General features: G+C 34.8%; 1 protein-coding gene across 3 annotated transcripts in view; it reads right to left on the minus strand.

The window, feature by feature from the left end:
• Positions 1–22,593, minus strand: part of beta-Man (beta-mannosidase) — a 168,423-nt gene that overhangs the window by 127,783 nt on the left and 18,047 nt on the right. For all 3 annotated transcript variants that reach the window (XM_089091204.1, XM_089091207.1, XM_089091205.1), the window contains exon 2: positions 22,349–22,525. In XM_089091204.1, coding sequence (XP_088947330.1) covers positions 22,349–22,475 — 127 coding nt within the window. In that variant the 5' untranslated portion in view covers positions 22,476–22,525. The remainder of the gene's footprint in view (positions 1–22,348; positions 22,526–22,593) is intronic.

Below are 22,593 nucleotides of genomic sequence, written 5' to 3' on the forward strand. Positions count from 1 at the left end.
CAAAGCTTTCAATAAAAACCTTATAGGCCCCCAGGAAATAACTAACAACCCTTACCCTAAGGACTGTGGGGGGAGTCTCATCCTCAAAGATATAATTTCCAGACCTTGCAATTACGTTGAACAAAATGGCTGTATCAAAATTTTGATTGGATGTGTTTGGATAAATGGCGGGCGTGGAAGGGGTGTTAGTTGCCCTCCAATCACTTTCGACTATTAAAAACTGCACTAGCCCCTTGAAATTCCAATCGAATGAGCCCTTTTTGAAGTTTCTACGACTACGACATAAGAAACCTTACATGCCCCTAGGGCATAGCATACAACCCTTACCCCGAGGGTTGTGGGGGGGGGGTCGTCATCCTCAAAGACCTAATGTCAAGAACTTTCAACTACGTTGAACAAAATGGCTATCTCAAAATTGTGATTGAATGTGTTTGGGGAAAAGGTGGGCGTGAGAGGAGGGGTTAGTTGCGCTCCAATCACTTACGACTATTAAAAAGAGTACTATTCCTTTGAATTTCCAATCGAACGAGCCTTTTTTGAAGTCTGTACGACAATGCCTTCTATAAAAACCTGATATGCCCCTAGGGCATAACTTACAGCACTTGCCCCTGAGGGCTGTGGGGGAGTGTCTCCCTCAAACACATAAGTTTTATCTGGAAATCAACTACGCTGAACGAAATGGCTATCTCAAAATTTTGATTGGATGTGTTTGGGGAAAAGGTGGGTGTGGTAGGGGTGTTAGTTGCCTTCCAGTCAGTTTCGACTATTAAAAAGGGCACAAGCCACTCCAATTTCCAATCGAATGAGCCCTTTTCGATGTTTCTACGACAACTCCTTCGATACGAAGTGTCATGGTCTAACACCAAGAACCAAAAAATAAATAATACATTGTGCCAACATTGTTCTCTCCTTAGGCAGCGCTATTGCGCTGCCTATGATCCTAAATATGTATTTGTTCATTAGTAATTAGTGCAGCTATTAGTACACAAGAAAGTTTGTTTAATTATAGAAAACACAAGGAAAATATCTGAATAAGGGGAAATTTTGATACAAAAAAATATGCCATCCACTTTTGCTTGCATTGCAAGAGTACCCTTGAGCTAATATATGATGCTATAATCCGAAATGTTTCTTCTGAACGGATTGCTAGGAATTTCTGTATTTTCCCCCTGAACGGAATGCTGGGAATTTTTGTATTTTCCCCCTTAACGGATACGTTTTTTTTTGTTTTATTATTATTTATTTTTCTTTTCCAGGAGTAATTATATTTATCTAGTTGTCACTTTGAAAAATATTTAATTTTTTACACTTCTGAAGCATAAAGGTGTCAAATATATGGAAGTGTATTAGTGTATAAGAAGTTGAAGTGTTCCTTTTTTTGGGTCATCCCAAACACGCTAATATGCGTCGGGACCTATTTTGGTATTGTTGGTATTATATGCAGTTTTGTTTCGTTAGCATTATATGAAGATCTGAGTAGAAGGGCCTTATTGACTCCGACGCGACACCCCTGCTGCCACCTATAACTTTTTTGCACCCCAAATATGGGCATAGAGTCCCTAGGGAGAACACGTGGTTAATGGGGTCAATGACCTCTTTCTCCATGGTCTCTTTCTCCAGGTGTGTTTTTGGCACGCTCTCAGCGAATGTTATGATCCAGAAATAGTATTTGTTGTTGTTTCCGAGGCAAAATGTCAAGGTCCATGTTGTGGTTGTTGTTGTAAGTGCACGCTCTCAGCGAATGTTATGATCCAGAAATAGTATTTGTTGTTGTTTCCGAGGCAAAATGTCAAGGTCAATGTTGTTGTTGTTGTTGTAAGTGCACGCTCTCAGCGAATGTTATGATACAGAAATAGTATTTGTTGTTGTTGCTTGAGCCAAATGCTATGAGTGTCCCGTAAACAGTTAGATCACGTGTTTCCTTCTCACCCAATCAGCGAGTCGGTTACATCCCCCTTCACACCCAAACAGAGGGCTTTGTTTACCACGCATACAAAGACAATCAGGGGGGGGGGCAGAAATATTATAAAAAGAGGATTGCAGGTTGGGATAGTTTAGATTTTAGTTTATTATTTTATTACCTATTTAGTTTAGATTTTTAGTTTATTTTAAGTTTTTTTTATTACCTTTATTTTAGTTTAGTTTCAGTTTGGTTTAGTTTAGATTTTTAGTTTAGTTTTAGTTTAATAGTTAATTTTATTTTAGAGTTTTAGTTTAGATTTTTAGTTTATTTTAAGTTTATTTATTACCTTTATTTCTAGTTTAGTCTTAGCTAGTTTAGTTTTAGTTTAGAGTTTTTGTTTAGCTAGAGTTTTACTAAAGAGTTTTATTTAGAGTTTTATTTTAACAGTTTAGTGTAGTTTAGTTTAGATTTTTAGTTTAGTTTTAGTTTAATGTTTAGTTTTAGTTTAGATTTTTAGTTTATTTTAAGTTTATTTATTACCTTTATTTTTTAGTTTAGTTTAGCTAGCTATGAGTTTAGAGTTTTAGCTTAGAGTCTTAGCTTAGAGTTTTTGTTAGAGTTCTAGTTTAGTTTAGTTTTAGTTTAGTTTAGATTTTAGTTAGTTTAGTAGTTTTGATTTTTAGTTTAGTTTTAGTTTCATGTTTAGTTTTATTTTAATGTTCTAGTTTAGATTTTCAGTTTAATTTATTTTAGTTTTAGATTAGTGTTTAGTTTTAGTTTAGAATTTTAGTTAGTTTAAAAGTTTAGATCTTAGTTACTTTAGTAGTTTAGATTTTTAGTTTATTTTAAGTTTATTTATTCCCTTTATTTCTAGTTTAGTCTTAGCTAGTTTAGTTTTAGTTTAGAGTTTTTGTTTAGCTAGAGTTTTTGTTAGAGTTTTAGTTTAGATTTTTAGTTCGTTTAGTTTAGTTTTAGTTTAGTTTATATGTTTAGTTAGTTTAGTAGTTTAGAGTTTAGAGTTTAGTTTTAGTTAGTTAGACAGTTTAAATTTTTAGTTAGTTTAGTAGTTTAGTTCTAGTTTAGTTTATATTTTTAGTTTAGTTCTAGTTTAGTTTTAGTTTAGTGTTGTAACTTATATTTTTAGTTAGAGTTTGAATTTAGAATTTTAGTTTAGTTTTAGTTTAGTTTTAGTTTAATGTTTAGTTTTCTTTTAGATTTTTAGTTAGATTTTCAGTTTAATTTATTTTAGTTTTAGATTAGTGTTTAGTTTTAGTTTAATGTTTAGTTTTATTTTAGAGTTTTAGCTAGATTTTCATTTAGTTTAGTAGTTTAGATTTTAGTTATTTTTAGTGTAGAATTTTTAGTTAGTTTAGTAGTTTAGATTTTAGTTAGTTTATTAGTTTAGATTTAGTTAGTTTAGTAGTTTAGTTTTTTAGTTTAGTATTAGTTAGTTTAATTTTAGTTTAGAATTTTAGTTTAGATAGAGTTTTAGTTAGAGTTATAGTTTAGATTTTTACTTCGTTTAGTTTAGTTCTAGTTTAGTTTTAGTTTAGTGTTCAGTTTTAGTTTAGAATTTTAGTTAGTTTAAAAGTTTAGAGTTTTGTTTTAGTTTAGTAGTTAAGTTTAGTTTTAGTTTACGTTTAGTTTTATTTTAGAGTTTTAGTTAGATTCTCAGTTTAATTTAGTTTAGTTTTAGATTAGTGTTTATTTTTAGTGTAGAATTTTTGTTAGTTTAGTAGTTTAGATTTTAGTTAGTTTAGTAGTTAGATTTTAGTTAGTTTAGTTTTAGTTTAGAGTTTTAGTATATCTAGAGTTTTTGTTATAGTTTTAGTTTAGATTTTTAGTTCGCTTATTCTAGTTTTAGTTTAGTTTATATTTTTAGTTAGCTTACTAGTTTAGAATTTAGAATTTAGTTTTAGTTAGTTAGACAGTTTAAATGTTTAGTTAGTTTAGCAGTTTAGTTTTAGTTTAGTTTAGATTTTTAGTTTAGTTCTAGTTTAGTTTTAGTTTAGTGTTGTAATTTATATTTTTAGTTAGAGTTTGAATTTAGCAGTTTAGTTTAGTTTTAGTTTATTTTTATTTTAATGTTTAGTTTTATTTTATATTTTTATTTAGATTTTAAGTTTAATTTATTTTATTTTTAGATTAGTGTTCAGTTTTAGTTTAACGTTTAGTTTTATTTTAGAGTTTTAGCTAGATTTTCAGTTAGTTTAGTAGTTTAGATTTTAGTTAGTTTTAGTGTAGAATTTTTAGTTAGTTTAGTAGTTTAGATTTTAGTTAGTTTATTAGTTTATATTTAGTTAGTTAAGTAGTTTAGTTTTTTAGTTTAGTATTATTTAGTTTAGTTTTATTTTATAATTTTAGTTTATCTATAGTTTTAGTTAGAGTTATAGTTTAGATTTTTAGTTCGTTTAGTTTAGTTCTAGTTTAGTTTTAGTTTAGTGTTCAGTTTTAGTTTAGAATTTTAGTTAGTTTAAAAGTTTAGTTTTAGTTTAGTAGTTAAGTTTAATTTTAGTTTACGTTTAGTTTCATTTTAGTTTTAGTTAGATTATCAGTTTAATTTAGGTTAGTTTTAGATTATTGTTTATTTTTAGTGTAGAATTTTTTGTTAGTTTAGTAGTTTAGATCTTAGTTAGTTTAGTAGTTAGATTTTAGTTAGTTTAGTTTTAGTTAGTTTAGTTTTAGATTAGAGTTTTAGTTAGAGTTATAGTTTAGATTTTTAGTTTGTTTAGTTTAGTTCTAGTTTAGTTTTAGTTTAGTGTTCAGTTTTAGTTTAGAATTTTAGTTAGTTTAAAAGTTTAGAGTTTAGTTTTAGTTTAGAAGTTAAGTTTAGTTTTAGTTTACGTTTAGTTTTATTTTAGAGTTTTAGTTAGATTCTCAGTTTAATTTAGTTTAGTTTTAGATTAGTGTTTATTTTTAGTGTAGAATTTTTTGTTAGTTTAGTAGTATAGATCTTAGTTAGTTTAGTAGTTAGATTTTAGTTAGTTTAGTTTTAGTTATTTTATTTTTAGATTAGAGTTTTAGTTAGAGTTATAGTTTAGATTTTAGTTATTTTAGTAGTTTAGAGTTTAGTTTTATTTAGAGTTATAGTTTAGATTTTAGTTAGTTCAGTAGTTTGTAGTTTAGAGTTTAGTTTTAGTTAGTTAGACAGTTTAGATTTTAGTTAGTTTAGTAGTTTAGTTTAGTTTTAGTTTAGTTTAGATTTGTAATTTAGTTCTAGTTTAGTTTTAGTTTAGTGTTATAGTTTATATTTCGTTTAGTTTTAGTTCTTTTTTAGTTTAAATATTTTAGCTAGAGTTTAATTTTATTTTAGTAGTTAAGTTTAGTTGAAGTTTACGTTTATTTTTATTTTATACATTTAACTAGATATTCAGTTTAATTTATTTTTTTTTTAGGTTAGTGTTCAGTTTTAGTTAAGAATTTTAGTTAGTTTAAAAGTTTAGAGTTTAGTTTTAGTTTTTTAGTTTATTTTTAGTTTAACGTTTAGTTTTCTTTTAGATTTTTAGTTAGATTTTCAGTTTAATTTATTTTACTTTTAGATTAGTGTTTAGTTTTAGTTTAGAATTTTAGTTTAAAACTTTAGATCATAGTTAGTTTAGATTTTTAGTTTAGTAGTTTAGATTTTAGTTAATTTAGTAGTATAGTTTTTTAGTTTAGTATTAGTTAGTTTAGTTTTAGTTTAGAGTTTTAGTTTAGTTAGAGTTTTTGTTAGAGTTTTAGTTTATATTTTTAGTTAGTTTATTTTAGTTTTAGTTTAGTTTAGATTTTTAGTTATTTTAGTAGTTTATAGTTTAGAGTTTAGTCTTAGTTAGTTAGACAGTTTAAATTATTAGTTAGTTTAGTAGTTTAGTTTAGTTTTAGTTTAGTTTAGATTTTTATTTTAGTTCTAGTTTAGTTTTAGTTTAATGTTTAGTTTTCTTTTAGATTTTTAGTTAGATTTTCAGTTTAGTTTATTTTATTTTTAGATTAGTGTTCAGTTTTAGTTTAAAGTTTAGTTTTATTTTAGAGTTTTAGCTAGATTTTCAGTTAGTTTAGTAGTTTAGATTTTAGTTAGTTTTAGTGTAGAATTTTTAGTTAGTTTAGTAGTTTAGATTTTAGTTAGTTTATTAGTTTAGATTTAGTTAGTTCAGTAGTTTAGATTTTTAGTTAGTTTAGTAGTTTAGTTTTTATTTAGAGTTTTACTTAGTTTAGTAGTTAAGAGTTTTAGTTAGATTTATAGTTTAGATTTTTAATTAGTTTTGGTTTAGTTTAATCTAGATTTTTAGTTTATTATTTTAGTTTAGTTTTAGTTTAGTTTTAGTTTTCTTTTAGATTTTTAGTTTCGTTTTAGTTTAGTTTTAGATTAGAGTTTCAGTTTAGCTACAGTTTGCTAAAGAGTTTTAATGTAGTAGCTTAGTTTGGTTTTAGTTTAGTTTTAGATTAGTGTTTAGATTAGTGTTTAGTTTTAGTTTATAGCTAAAAGTGTTGTTTTCCCCTACATTGAGGGTCCACACAGAAATGATCTGAAGGGTGTTTTAAATTGATACATGCTGTTGACAACAGCCGGACTCTGACTAACTGTAAGTCATATGTGCCCAATGAATAAGTAGTAATTTTCCCGTAGATCTATCCATTCAAGAACAACAAAAACAATATTTCATGGCAACATTTATTACAGCAATATGATAACACTTGTTCAACATGAACAATGATAACACTTGGTCAACATGAAAACTATATTTGCTCAAAATGAACAATGATGACACTTTATGTATTTAAAGACTTTTGTACAACACTTTTCTGTGCAATACCCTTGCCCATCTATAGAACTTTTCTATACAACACTTTTCTATCCAACAATAACATATTTTCAAGCACTTATTGTCTTTAATCACTTTTCTGTACAACATCTTTTCTATACAACATCATTGTACAACACTTTTCTATACAACACTTTTTGTACAACAAAATACACTTGGAACAATAGCACAGTTGAACATTACAGTGAATTTAAAGGTGGGATCCCCCCCCCCACAGGGCCGCCGGGCCGAAGGCCGGCCGGCCGCGGGCGGGACCCCCCACCCCCCCCCGGGGCGGCCACGGGAAGGGACCCCCCCCCGGGACCCGCGATGGAAAAACAATAGTTGTCATCACTGCTATGGGGTAGGTGTGGTTGGGTCAGTGGTGGTGATGGGTAGTGCTTGGGTTAGGTAATTTATGAAAGGTTGAGTGGTTAGTTGGTTAGGTTAATTTATCCAGACCAAGTTGATTACGATAGTCTACGCATTCAACTCGGTCTGAAATACGATAGTGACCATGAGGTAGGACAGTCACACCATTCTCGAGCACATAGACCTTGTCAGATATACACGACATTGCATTCTTTTCCACTCTCACAGTATAATTTCTATACTGTAGAGAGTGAATTGCAAGCACTTGTTCTCTCGGCAATAGGCCACTTTCTACACAGTCTCTATACACACTCATGTTAAAATTGCTCTTTACAAAATGTGTAGGCACCCCTTTACACGCCTTCTTTTCATTCCCACTATGTGTTTCCACGCAATAGACTTTGGGACCCGGGAACACCCCCTGGATATCAAATCAATCTCCGTCTCTGATTTTAATTTTAATAGTTGGTTGGGGGCTTGACGTTTCACCAGCTCGGGGTAGAGGGATGGATTCCAGTTGGTGAAATCCATCTGCGAGGTGATGTGCACCCAATTTTGCAAATCACCTAATAAATCTTCAGTTCCATTTACCTTTAGCAGCAGAGACTCTATCCCCATAGTAAACTTGAACCTCTCCCTCCCTTGGCCAGTGCACCTTGCACACATTGTACAAGCACGACAACATGAGTTTCTTTGAAATTTCCAGTACTGAACTACCGCCTGCTATATTCTTGTTCAGTACTACATATCGCTTTTTCCTGTGTAGAAGAACCATGCCAGTCTCTATGCTCGTGAATGATGTAAAATTAGGGTCGGCAATAATTCGTGCACACTCTAGAGGGTCAGTCACGACGTCACAGCGAGATCTAATACGTACGCTTTCAAACATTTTACCAAACGATGAATTTAGAATGAGCTTATACATTTCCTTCTCCCCCTTTGAATGCACCTTAAAGCGTTGATAGACCAAAGTGTCAATCCCTGTTTTCAAATATGGTCGCTGGTTGAACTGCAGGTCACGATTTGTTTTATTGATTTTGAAGCAGAGGTTCACCATCCAATAAAAAAGCATATGATGAAAAATAATCTTCTCTTGAGGGTCCAAATCAGCAATCAGTTTCTGTTTAGAGTGGGTCCAGTACATTCCCATATCCTCAACCAATGATCGATTGTAGGAGCTCAGCGAGTCCCTGGTCACTGGTCGATTGATACAGGGAAAGACAAAATCTTTGACTGAGTCGTGAAGGGCCAGCGGAATGTAACCGTCAATTTCAAAGAACCATCCTTGTGGCCCGTTGTCCTCGACGGTGGTAATGTCGGGGACTTCACAAGGATTATCAAGCCATTGATAATTCCCATACAGCAAAGAATAGTGGGACATTGCCGAGGGATATAACGAGTCCATGTCCAAGAACATTGCAGTTGACTTTACACCGGTGCTTTGTCCACTCGGATCGGTTGATAAGACGCGGTCCCCATGAAAAACATACCCTCCCCTCATTGAAAGCTCTACAAAAAGGTGTTGATCTACGTCGGTGATTAGGCTTACTTTCTCCCTACTAATTTTCAAAATTAAATCCATCACTAAATGGGGTGTAGAAAAATAGTAGCCTATATCTAAACCGAACTCTGAATAGATTTGATCTGTGTTCTTACAGACTATATCCAACAGAGTTAAAACGTCATTGGCCAAGTACAGTCTACAATAATCCCACCCATTTTTACAATCCCCCTTGGACCACACCTTCTTGGCAAACTCATAATCCTCGACTGTGCATTCACTGTTGGTCAGTGAATTGTGAAAAGCTTCAATTGGAGGTAGTTTCTCCTCACTTAAGCGAGCGCCAGAACAGTAATAATCATAAGCATATACACCTTTGTTGGTTGATAAGTCATACATTTCAGTGTTTGGAAAGTGCTGTTTAACCAAGGGAAAGCTATCAAAATTGTCACTTTTCTGCACATGAATCAGTTGACTCAATGATTTGGGGAAAAAATTAAAAGAATCTAAGAAACTTATTTTATTGCAGCACGTACGCCCATTATCCGCTACCTGGCATTTCAGTTCTAGAAGCAACAACTTCTCGGCCGATTTGGGACTAATGTTGTAGATAAATGAATTATTCACCCATTGACTGTCTACTCCCCCTCCCTCTCTGTGCATACGTGCCAGTGCTGGTAAAATAAATTTTAAGTCATAGTTAGAATTGTGGATAAAAACTGGGATAAAAAACTGCTGGCTAACGTTTAAATTACACGATTGATGCGCTACCCCCCTAAAATTTCTACCCCCAGATGATATGTCTTGTCCCACATTGTTGTGATGTCTGACGGTGCGCCGCCCCCCGCGTGGGGCGGTAGTCCCCTTATCCTCCGCGAACCAATACAACGTAACAAAAACACCTCTGGGGTTTTGGGTAATAGCAATACGATCCTAGTCAGACCGCCCCCTTTGCGAAATCGTATTTCTAACACGAGAAATAGCACCATTAGCCGTGCCAATCAGTTTAGTCAATGCCTTGACCATGCACTCATTCTCATCCAATATCTCAACTATTTCTAACAACCGCATGGTGTTAGAATTGTCTCTTTGCGCGTGAGCATAGGACACTGCAATGGCCTGGTGTTCTTTGATACGGTTTGGATATTGGGGATCATTCACCTCCACCAGCTTAGCCTCACAGTCCAAAGATATTTTGTTGCATTGGAGAAGGGTATTTTGAAAATTTTTGAAACGTAGAATGGCCCTATCCCCTGAAACCGTTTCCACTGTCTGATATCCATGCCGTCTACAGTGTCTCATATGATCCCGTAGTTTTATATCACTACGGAATCGAGACAGACATGTTGGACAGTAGAAACATACCCCCCTGTTCTTACCCTCCCCCAGAACTCTACTAATGTCAGTGATAGGGTTAAAATGACCAATTGCATTTGGTTGACTAGGCGGCGTGTAAAGCAACCAAACACAGTGTTTAACCAAATCAACTGACGGGCCCCTTACTGGGAAGACCACCCCCTTCTTTTTAGAACGAGTCCCATCTTCAAATTCTGTTTCGTACTGAACCACAGTAACGCCGATATTTAAATGGACATTAGCCCTTTCAAAAATATCAATGGATTTTAGCGTTACTGGGTATCTTCCTTCTAAGGAAGAGAAATCTACAATTGGGAAATTGGACCCTTCCTTCCCATATACAGCCCAGTGATCTAAATTCTTTTTGGTAGCGTCATCTGCTAGAGGCTGAAATGCTGATATGAGGAAAGCATACTTGAAACACTTTTGATCTGTTTCAAAACAGATCTTCTGGACACCTTGACAGCCTACTAGATCTAGATTATATTTTAAAACTGTATCCCTATCAGACCATGCCCCCCCTCTTAAAATAAAATCTTTCTTAAATTTACGAATATTTATTCTTAAATTTTCAATAAATAAAACTACTGAGCCACTCCCGTTTTCGTTATAGTTCTCGAGATACGCAATAATTTGTCCTACCCACTCACTAAAAACACCCTCAAAATTTTCAAAATTTGGATAAATTACGCGCATCTCGGAATTTATAAAATGATAATAAAATTCTCTTTTCCCCTCATTAAAATAAAAAACATTTAAAACAATAGACACCTCAATTTAATCCCTACCCCCCCCCCCCACACTTGAATTTGGTTCTCAAGTAGTGCACGAATTTTATCTACATATGCATGCACAATCTCCACAGGATCAAACACAAAATGTCCCCCCATTAGTAAATTAAAGGGATCCCCAAGTGTGGCAGAGAAAACAACTTTATTATTTAAAATTGTGTTGGATAATTGAAAATCGGGGAAAGATGTACCCCCTCCCCCAAGTTGTTCAACAATATTTGGGCTATGTTCCACTTCAGCTGCTTGAAGTGGACTGGTTAGGATATCGGAGGCTGGAGGAGGGGGGTTCCCTGTAAAATCATTTAAAATTTGTAAAGTGTTCGGGCTCAAGTCTACCTGCTCAACTGTACTAGGATCTACATTAAAAAAATCATCTAAAACCTTATCAATATTAGCTGGTATTTCAATGATGCTGTGCCAGTCATTGTCTTGAAACTCCACTGGCGGTGTTAGAATTGGTTCTTCCTCTTCTTCACTGGACGGTGAATATGGGACCAATGCCCAAACCTTTAAATGAAAAATAGCTTATTTTCAAATCATCCCTACTGTTAAAATTATTATTGCTTAAAAGCATTTGGTTAATTCAACTTAACGACAATCTAAGATATGACATAGAAGTTTTTTTTTTTTTTTTTTTTTTTTTTTTTCGCGGCGCATCCCTGTGGCGCATCCTGCGGCGCATCCCTGTGGCGCATCCTGCGGCGCTTTCCTGGCCCGTGGCACATCCCTGCGGCGTTTCTCAGGGCCGCGGCGCTTCATGCAGCGCCTCCCGCAGCTCTTCCCAGTCCCCCTTCTCATAATGCTCTTCAAAAGTTGAAATATTTCTAATTCCATATTTCTAATTCTCGCGCGAGTGTTCCAGGATTGAACCGTTAACTCGCTTTCCCCTCACTAAAATCTTTGGCATGATAGAAATATTCAGTGTAAATTAGGACGCCAATATGTGCCAGATGGAATAATCTCTCTTAAAACTATGTGAATGGAAATTAAAAGTTCTACTGCGCTTTTTAAGTGATCAAAAAGATTCGAGAGCAACTAGGCCCCCCCTTTTCAGCATTGTCATAAATAGCAATCATTATTTATGGTGGTATAACTTGTTTCGCTCTTACATAGAATTCCAATTTACTAATTTTGCAGACAATTCACAGCTAATTTTCTTGGCCAAACAATAGAATTATGTTAAAGCATTGAAAGCCTAGCCTTGGCGGTCTAACCCTCGCTAATGATAGAACAGGAAAAGGGGATGAAACAGATCTATTTATATGCTTGTGCGGAGCTTTAAGCCAAAGATTAAAGCAAGATAGTATTCAATTGTGAATGGAATAGCATTTTGAGCTTCAATGGTATCTAAAGTATATGTGAAGCGATAGCAACAGAGAAAAGAGTGGTTTCATTGTAAAAAATTACATTTAGATATGTAATAGTGGGGGTGAGGGGTTAATATCTCGCTGAGATAAGTTTATATTTTCTCGGGGACGCGGCGCTTCATGCAGCGCCTCCCGAAGCTCTTCCCAGTCCCCCTTCTCATAATGCTCTTCAAAAGTTGAAATATTTCTAATTCAATATTTCTAATTCTCGCGCGAGTTTTCCAGGATTGAACCGTTAACTCGCTTTCCCCTCACTAAAATCTTTGGTACGATAGAAATATTCAGTGTAAATTAGAACGCCAATATGTGACAAAGGGAATAATCTCTCTTAATACTATGTGAATGGAAATTAAAAGTTCTAGTGCGCTTTTAAGTGACCAAAAAGATTCGAGAGCAACTAGGCTCCCCCTTTTCAGCATTGTAATAAATAGCAATTATTATTTATGGGAGTATAACTTGTTTCGCTTTTACATAGAATTCCAATTTCCTAATTTTGCAAACAATTCACAGCTAATTTTCTTGGCCAAACAATAGAATTATGTTAAAGCATTGAAAGCCTAGCCTTGGCGGTCTAACCCTTGCTAATGATAGAACAGGAAAAGGGGATGAAACAGATCTATTTATATGCTTGTGCGAAGCTTTAAGCCAAAGATTAAAGCAAGATAGTATTCAATTGTGAATGGAACAGCATTTTGAGTTTCAATGGTATCTAAAGTATATGTGAAGCGATAGCAACAGAGAAAAGAGTGGTTTCATTTTAAAAAAATACATTTAGATATGTAATAGTGGGGGTGAGGGGTTAATATCTCGCTGAGATAAGTTTATATTTTCTCGGGGCCGCGGCGCTTCATGCAGCGCCTCCCGCAGCTCTTCCCAGTCCCCCTTCTCATAATGCTCTTCAAAAGTTGAAATATTCGCTTAGACTGCATAAGTCCAAGTTTCTCTCTAATTCCGTTCTACAGGTTCGGTGAACTCTTCATTAGCTCACAATTATTGTAAGCCGCCGCGCGAGTGTTCCGATTTCCAAGACCGAACTTCAGACGAGGAAACAGTACAATTAAATGCTGTAAACCGTTAACTCAGTATATTGTCAACAATGTTTCCCCATCACTAAAATATTGGCAAGGGTTTGTAAGATTGAAGGCTATTTTAAAAATATCCTTGCACAAATTACGGGATCCATATGTGACAGATAGATAAATGTGAATAATCTCTCTCTCTCAGTTCCTTCTCTCTTGAAACTTTGTGATATTCAATTGTGAAAAATAGGGGATTTAGAGTTTCAAATGGTGAGCATTAATTGACTTGAAATTACCCATGAAAAATATTCGCTTATGAGATAGCGGCGAAGAGATAGGGGAATGCATAGAAAATAGCAAAGATTAGAAAAAGAGGAGCGGTTTCTTTTGACTAGCAAGCAAAAAATTTACATTATATTTAGATATCTCTGAGGGGGGGCAGAGAAATTTAAAACAATGGTTGGGGGGGCGAGGGGTTAATATTTTAATATCCCGCTGAGATAAGTTTATATTGGGATTGAAAAAGAAAAAAACATTGGAAGAAATAGATAGGTAGGAAAAAATGCTTACATTTGCATAATCCGTCTGGGCTTGGGTGCCCGAAGGACCAGGTAGTGCATGCTGGAGGGCCACTTCCTGACCTTGCATAAGTGGGGCAGCTCTTGAAGGCCCAGGCAATGTATGATGGAAGGTGGACGGGCCGGCGGCGTAATATTCTTGTATAGATTGGGCTGCGGCTTGTGCAGGCAGCGTCGGTCTTGAATAGCCGATATGGGGGTTGGATGGGCCAGTGTATTTGATAATTGATGGTCTTAAAGGAGAAGCCTTATCCTTCCTTGCTCTTTTTTCAGGTGGAGGGACACATTCATCATAAATGTCCTTAAAGAAGAGAAAAAATTTAGTATTGAATTAATTTTCCCATTTTCACAGAAGGAAAGTTATTAAACATAATTTGTTTAGAAAAGTATTTATCGCAAAGAAAGCATAACGTAAAAAAATTTCGTGAAATATACTAATTGCATCCTTTTTTTTAATCTGAGAAAGAAGAATTACGGCTCACTGAGCCGTTCAAAATTCAGCCTATATAAGTCAGCCTAATTTCTTATTTTTAGACGTTTCTGTTCTTTTCTGGTTTTAATCTGCATTGATCATGCCTTGTTTGATGCATTTAAAGTATTAACGGTATTTTTTAATCTTTCCATATCCTTTTACGATAGCTGGTATTTACCCCACCTCCAGAAAAAACACCCCGAGGAAAATAACCCCCACGGAAAAGATCCCTGAGAAAAGACATGGAAAACTATCCCCTCCCCCCCCCGCACGATATCGCCGACGAGGTTAGCTGGGAAGTACGGCACACGGAGCCGGTCAAACGCCAGCCTATATAAGTCAGCCTAATTTCTTATTTTTAGGTGTTTCTGTTTTTTTCTGGTTTTAATCTGCATTGAGCATGCCTTGTTTGATGCATTTAAAGTATTAACGGTATTTTTTATCTTTCCATATCCTTTTACGATAGCTGGTTTTTACCCCACCTCCAGAAAAAACACCCCGAGGAAAATAATCCCCACGGAAAATATCCCTGAGAAAAGACATGGACATATATCCCCTCCCCCCACCGAACGTTTTCGCATCCTTTTGAATCTGAGAATTAAGGCTCCCTGTGCCGGTCAACAGCCGGCCTCGTTTGTTTGAAGAAAATCCCCCCCCTAATACTAAACGTTGAAAATGTGAATATTTAGTCAACATCGAAGCATTGATCTGAGCTATGGTTCTTTTTCAGTTATCCAATAAATAAAAACATGTTTTTATTCGCGTCCTTTTGAATCTGTGAAACCTATGGAAACTAAACTGCTAACGAGCAGGAAATGCTTTAAAAAGGGTCACAGCTAATTATAGGCCTTGCATTGGAGCATGATTTCAAATCAGAGAGATGTAATAACCAGCTTGTGATTGATGTCTCCGTGAGTGAAAATAATAGACTTGAGAAATGCATAAATTTTACCTAAATGATAATTTTTTCTTTTTGTGAGATTTTGATTGTAAAACATTGGTGGGGGGGGGTTAGGGTAAAAAGAATATATTTTATGTTTTCCATTGATTATAATGATGTTTTTATGGTTTGGGGGGGGGGTTTGGTGGTAAAGGAATATATTTACGTGTTAGCTGAAGATACTGGAGGATGTCCACGGAAAATTCGTTTGAAAATGAAAACAGAACTTACATGGTAAATTGTAGTTGCCAAGGCTTCTAATTCATCAATATTATCCATTCTAGTTGTTTGCACTGTGTCACAATAGTTTCTGATAATTGAATCACATTGCATGTCCGTTATATACGAAATCTCACGGGTGAATTGTTATGTAATGGGGAAAATCATATGTAAGCAGGTCTCTGATTGGCTGAGAAGGAGAATGTAACCGACTCGCTGATTGGCTGAGAAGGAAACACGTGATCTAACTGTTTCCGGGAAACTCATAGCATTTGGCTCAAGCAACAACAACAAAGACTATTTCTGTATCATAACATTCGCTGAGAGCGTGCACTTACAACAACAACAACAACATTGACCTTGACATTTTGCCTCGGAAACAGCAACAAATACTATTTCTGGATCATAACATTCGCTGAGAGCGTGCACTTACAACAACAACAACAACATTGACCTTGACATTTTGCCTCGGAAACAACAACAAATACTATTTCTGGATCATAACATTCGCTGAGAGCGTGCCAAAAACACACCTGGAGAAAGAGACCATGGAGAAAGAGGTCATTGACCCCATTAACCACGTGTTCTCCCTAGGGACTCTATGCCCATATTTGGGGTGCAAAAAAGTTATAGGTGGCAGCAGGGGTGTCGCGTCGGAGTCAATAAGGCCCTTCTACTGATCTGTATGTTTTTTTTTACCCATTTGTTAATAAAAAATAAAAAAAAACTGTCAAATATATTGGTTTTTGGTATTCTAAAAATGTTGAATTAAAAATTTTTGCTCGATTTTCTTCATTTTAATTATAATGTTTTACTTTGAACACACTACTTTGATTATGCGTTACTTTTTATAAGCAATTGAGTCTAAAAGCATTAAATATTTTGGTGTTTGATAACCAAGTTCAAAATTGTCGATATTGTTAAAAAATATCCATCCAACTCTTTGGTATTGCTCAACAGAACTGAATGCTGGGAGTTTATATCTTAGTTTTTGTAAGTAGGATAGGCTATTGTTTTTTAATTAATTACTTTTTTTCATTTTTATATACTTTTACATTAATTGACATATTTTTTCCATTGCCTTTAGAAAATTTGTTTGTCCCTAAGCTTCATTAAAAAGAAGTTTTTTCAACTGCAACATTAAAACTTAAAACAAACAGAAATTATTACGTATATTAGGGGGGTTGCCCCCTTCCTCAACACCTCGCTCTTCACGCTACAGTTTTCCGGCCCTTTAAAAAAAAGCTACCTATGGTTCTAATCAAATGGCCCTTGTGTTTCAGTTGTTTTTAAAGAATTGGGACAAAACTTAAACTTTAGCGTAAGGTGCTGAGCGAGGTGCTGAGGAGGGGGCAACTCCCTCCTATACGTAATAATTTCTCTTCGTTTTAAGTTTCAATGTTGCTCCTTACTTACCGTTAAAAAAAAATTATTTAATTTCTGCTCGTTTTTTTTTAAATAGCGCCATGATACTTGGCTCCTACTCAACGGAAAAATCCCCCTTCCCACAGAAATATCCTCTGGGCAATTCAATCCTAGCGAACATTTGCCTCGGACAATTAGCCTTAACATCTACGGTTAAAATTGAACCGGTAAAGCAAAAGCAAGACATATAAAGAAATTTAGTATAGGAACTCTGGCAAATTCACCCAGTGCAAGATTCCCCTGAAAATTTCACCCCCCCCCCCTGGGAGCTTCCCTCTCCATGGAAAATTCACCCCGTGCAAAATACTTCCAGCCGAAAATTCGTCCTCCTCTCTCCCCTCGAAAAATTCCGATGAATAATTTTCATCGGATATGGGAAAACATGGCATGGGAAGGGGCCTATTTGCCCTCCAATTTCTTTGGTTACTTAAAAAGGGTAGTAGAACTTTTCATTTGCGTTAGAATCAGCCCTTTCTCAACGTTTTAGGCCCGCTGGATCGATGCGATCACCCATGGAAAAAAAAAGAAGGAACAAATAAACACGTAACCGTGATCTTTCTTCGGCAAAAATTACAAAATTAAACATTTTTGCTGATATGAGCTTGAAACCTCTACAGTAGGCTTCTTTGATACGCTGAATCCGATTTTCATAAGAATTCTATGACTTCGAAGGAATCTTTCACCCTTTTTTCAAAAATCAGACAAATTTTTTCAGGCTCGTAGCATTTGATGGGTAAGATTAAGCTTAATGAAACTTATATATTTGGAATCAGCATAATAAGCCAATTCTTTTCATATACTTATTGGTATGAAAATTCTGGTTTTTAGTGTTTCGGTTATTATTGAGCCGGGTCGCTCCTTACTTACAGTTTGATACCACGAACTGTCTGATTACCACTCAAAATCCAAACAGAGATCATTGGAATGTTTATCGTTTACCAAAAGTATTGTATTCATAAAACTTTACAGTTTCATGAAATGTAATTAAACAAATAGAAAAGATTTTTCAACTAAAATAAGGTGCTTTAAAGTAGGCTCCTTCGTATAAATAGAAAAAGAAAACAACACCATCTAAAATTGCTTAAAACTAAGTTCCTAGCAGTATTTACCATCCCAAAGAAATTTCCTGACGGCGCTTATGATGACCCGTCTTGCATTTTCCACCTCTGTGCTGGTAAATATGGGAATATAACATATTAGCTGAATAGAGAAGCAATTTAATTAATTCCTACTCCCCCCTACCTCTCATTTATCGAAGCCTCATGAAGAGGAAGCAGTTTGTCCATTAGAATGTACTTTTTTAGGAATCTACCCTACTCCCACCTAAACAATGACTCACTCCCCCCCCCTAATTAAAGCTGATTCGCAATTACCAATCCCCAAACATAGCCTATTTTTATTACAAGTAAAGCGAATCTACTTTGTTAAATCTAGTACTGCCACCGTGTGGCATTACTTCTTTTGCAACTGGAAAGCCTAAAATACAGTTATTGATACTTTTAAATCAATTAACTTCTCCGAATTTTAAATTGATTACAAATTATTCCTCTTCAGGGTAAAGTCGTAATTTGGTGCCCTAAAATAGCAAGAAAACAAGACTTTCCCCTGGCCCAATCATTATGGTCACTTAAAAAAGAGCTTTAAATTTACATTTGAATGAGCTCCCTCCTAATTATCTTGGACATATGGTTTGATACACTCGCCCCTGTGAAAAACAAAACAAATCAACATGCATCGACGATGTTTCTTCTGAAAAAAAAAAAATACGAAATTCCACATTTTCAAAATTGGAGCTTGAAACCTCCATAGCAGGGTTCTCTGATATGATTTATCTAATAAAGGGACTTTCAATAAGACGCTTGCTCTTTGGGGGGTGTTTCACCTTTTTTCAAAAATCAGGCAAATTTTCTCAGATTTTTAGCTTTGAGTGGCTAACAATAAACTGAAAGAATTTTATATATTTAGAAGCAAAAAAAGTCAATAATGCCTGTGTAGCAATTGTCATGAGAATTATATTTTTAGTTTTGGTGAATATTCGTCCAAGTCGCTTTTTACTTCCAGTTTTTTTTTTATCAAAAACTATTTGATAAGATTATCTTGTGACAAATTTTTTTTTTTAACCTGTTCATTTTATTTAGTTGAATAGGACACTAAAAAGAAAGAGGGTTAATTTGACAGCTGGATAGTAGGTTTAAATTTAGTTTTTCTTTCGCTATTCCATTTTTTTTATATCTGAATATATAAGGGATTTAAGTTCGAGGGAGGAAGAATTGTCCTGTTATGAAAGAGGTACATTTTACATGGCTGTTATAAAATCAAAACGTGGTATCTATGCAGGCAGGATGATTTTTTAGTATCTCTACTCCTTCTGTAGACTATTCTAAGGCGTAGGAAATCGCATAAGGACAAGTCTATATCTGTTATTATCTACGGAAGCAATTGATCTTTCTGTAATTTTGGTTAGAATTTAATTTTCTTTTAAAATTAAATGCATAATAATTAAATATATTCTTGATTAAATAAATTGATCCCTTGGCCAGGAATCCGTGTCATTGAAAATTTACTGTGTTTTGTTTCATTTTGCGTGCAATTTAATTGCTCTTTTTATTTGAGAGGTTTTTTCTAAAAATATTTAAAAATAAAATTATTCAGATAAAAAAAAAATCCTGAAATATATTTCCTGTCACACAAACACCACTGATATTCCCCCCCCCGGAAAATTTTCTGCTGACGCCCTTGAGATAGGACAACCATCTCGAAATAAAGGTTAGTTTTTCTGTTTGTTTAAAGGTTTGGCTTTTTATATTATCTTTGGATTTTTATCGGTATTTGTTAATTATTCTGCACTGAGGACGGTCAAGCCGAAATACTCGCAGAAGAGGTCTTGACCGAAATACTCGCATTGTGATCTGTATTTTTTTTTTTTTCACTGGCTGTTTTTATTATCGTTTTCTCTTCTTTAAGCTTTTCGTCAAAATATAAAGGAGGCTACCCCCCCCCCCCCACAGTAAGTACCCTCTACGCTAAAATTTGACTTTTATCCTACTGCTTTGACATTCCACAAACACCGTTTTCCATTCAATATATTTTTTTGCAATAATAAGGGATCAATCATCACCCCTCGCCCATTTTGCACGCTTATCAAAAAATCCGGTCTAAATTCCACCCCAGCTCGTTTTTGAGCCGAGCCAGGACTTCGCTTGTTTCTGCGCTATATGATTTTTTTTTGCAATGTGTACCCCAACAATGAAGTTGTCAGTTCCTTTAAATATTCAAAATGCCCTCTCTCATGAACGAACTTTTGTGAAAAAAAAAACAACTTTCTAATGTCACTACTAAGAAAGGAGAATAGGGTAAACTTTAATTTTTTAAGTAATGAAAGAACTATTAGAGTTTAAGATGTAAATGTGATGACATTCCTCCGCTTCAATGCTAATTTGTGATTATTTTAGAATATAAATAAGGTTTTCTTTAGTCATTTAGACTCGTTAGTATTAACGCTGCAATTTTTTGGGAGTCAGAAAAACGATATGAAGTGCGCGTAAGAAGTTATTGTCCCTAAAAAATAAAAAACTATATTTGATGCACTCCCAGCAGCCCTGCGTCTTGAAAGTGAAAATTGACTCTTATAAGTCTGATATAAGTCTGATATGATATATCGAGTCTCGCCACAGTCAGTCACATATGTCAATAAAAACCCAAGATTTATCAATATTAGGTGGGATTCCTTGGTCTTAACGCCCCACGTGTTCAACAGAAGTGGGAAATTGAAATGGCAAAAAATTGATTTGAAAAGCTAACATTTTATCATTAGAAACAAAACGTTAAGACTTAAAACACCACTTAACCTCTTACTAGTGGCACCATCAACACTCAGCCTTTGAGTTACATTGCATGTTATTTCAGAAAATGAAATAACAAATGCAAAGAAAATCAAAAACAGAATGGTTTATAAAAATGGAAACATTTTTGGACTTATAGTAAAATGCTCCTTGTTTGGATCTCAACACTTTTTCTATTTACCATTCTAAGAAAATATGCTGGGGATGGGGCCCAATAAAAATCTAGGTCACTTCTAGATTTTAGTCTCACTTTAAAGTGAAAATACTGCCTGCTTGTTCCCTATCTTGAAAAGGATCTTTCACTCAAAAGCGGAATCCTTGCTCGAAGAAAGAAAAGCTTAGCGGTACAACTTCATATAATCTTCTCAAACATAGACTAGAAAACACACACCACCCACGCTGTAGGCTCTGGCTCATGGAAGAGCAAAAACCGCCTTTTTTACCCAAGGTAAGAATTATAGGTAGCTTTCCAAAATGTTTTGGCACATTCATCAATCCGGTCAACAATTTTCGTAAAAACCGCACAAGTTAGATACTTGCCACTTTTTCGCAATAAACTGAAATCGGTAGCAGCACCAGTTTCAGGCCTCATAATCTGGAGGGTAAAATATAAAATAAAAGGAATTAAATGTCAAATGTAAAAAAATTGGGACTGATCGGTAGCATAGAAAAAAACAGTAGGCCAATAAAATGAAATTGTTACTACCATAGCAGAATCACAGACAAAATGGGTTAAAGTCTGTCCTTTAAGAATTTAGATCAGAAGATTTTTCTGGGGAGGGTCAAAACAAAAGCATTATCAGGCCAATATTTTCTATTTTTCAAGTCCTTCTTCTTCTCCCCATATCCAGGGTGGATGGACAAGGAAATATAGACCATGGTAACCACTAATATTAGCCTATATGGAATGCTATTACTGACAATAATACAATAACTGCCAAGTTATTTCTGACAATAGAATAATAGAATAGAATAGAATTTATTTGCGCTAAAAGCCCATAGGCCATGGCAAAAAATATAAACAAAGAACCATTACAAGGAAATTGCACATAACCTAGCATAATCCTACAGAAATCTACTTCTATGATTCATCGTGTGACGAAGGAATTGTGCCAAGCTTCTTATACCCATAAAACACTCATCCGCACACACATTCACCAACCCTCAAAATCATAAACCCCCCTACCAAACACTTCCAGTCTCCAATCACTCAGCTCCTCACATTCACACATCAAGTGATACACGCTCTCATCTAAACCTCCACACATAGGACAAAAATAAGAACCAGCCTTTGACTTTTCCCTCCCGATAAACTTTCTTCATTGGTCCAGTGGCAAACTATCAGCCCTCATTTCAATTAATAACTTTATTTCATTTTTATTCAATCCCACCTTAAAAAAAAAAAACTTCACGCCAAATCTCCTTCGACCGACAATAAAGCCGCAGTGAATTCGAAATTGAACGCTGGGCCTGCCATCCCTGTATTTCTTGGTCCTGTAAAATCCTTTCAACTACTCTACTTACTTGATCCCCCATATTCTGGAGCCCTAAACCATACCCCCACATATGGCTTAGTCCACACTGAATAATACTATAATATAGCTAGAGAAAGAACCCTTTTAGATAACTGTATCTTCAAAACTTAAAAACTCCCGGTCATTTTTTATTACAATCCAGTCAATAGAAGACACATATTGGATACAATTTTCAAGTTATTATTGACAAAAATTTAGCTAGAAGAGTCACCACCTGAAGCCAATCCAAACTTTAAACTTAAAAACTCACTGTCATTTCTTACAATCCAGTCAAAAACCGACAAATCTTGGACAGCACTGAAGGGTTCGTTTCGTACACGATTAACCGACCAGGCGATGCTGCACAAAAGTAGTAACGACTTCACTGAAGACATCATATTAACTTCTATCCAAACTGACGATTGTGCCCAAACACTTCTTGTTAATGCTTAAAATAAAATCTAATCTTTTAAAATGAAGACATGAATGCACTGATAATGTTTATTTGAACGCCAA

This window comes from Artemia sp. Qi Xiang Cuo, chromosome 6, assembly GCF_049724085.1.
Source record: "Artemia sp. Qi Xiang Cuo chromosome 6, ASM4972408v1, whole genome shotgun sequence".
Classification (NCBI taxonomy): Eukaryota; Metazoa; Arthropoda; class Branchiopoda; order Anostraca; family Artemiidae; genus Artemia; species Artemia sp. Qi Xiang Cuo.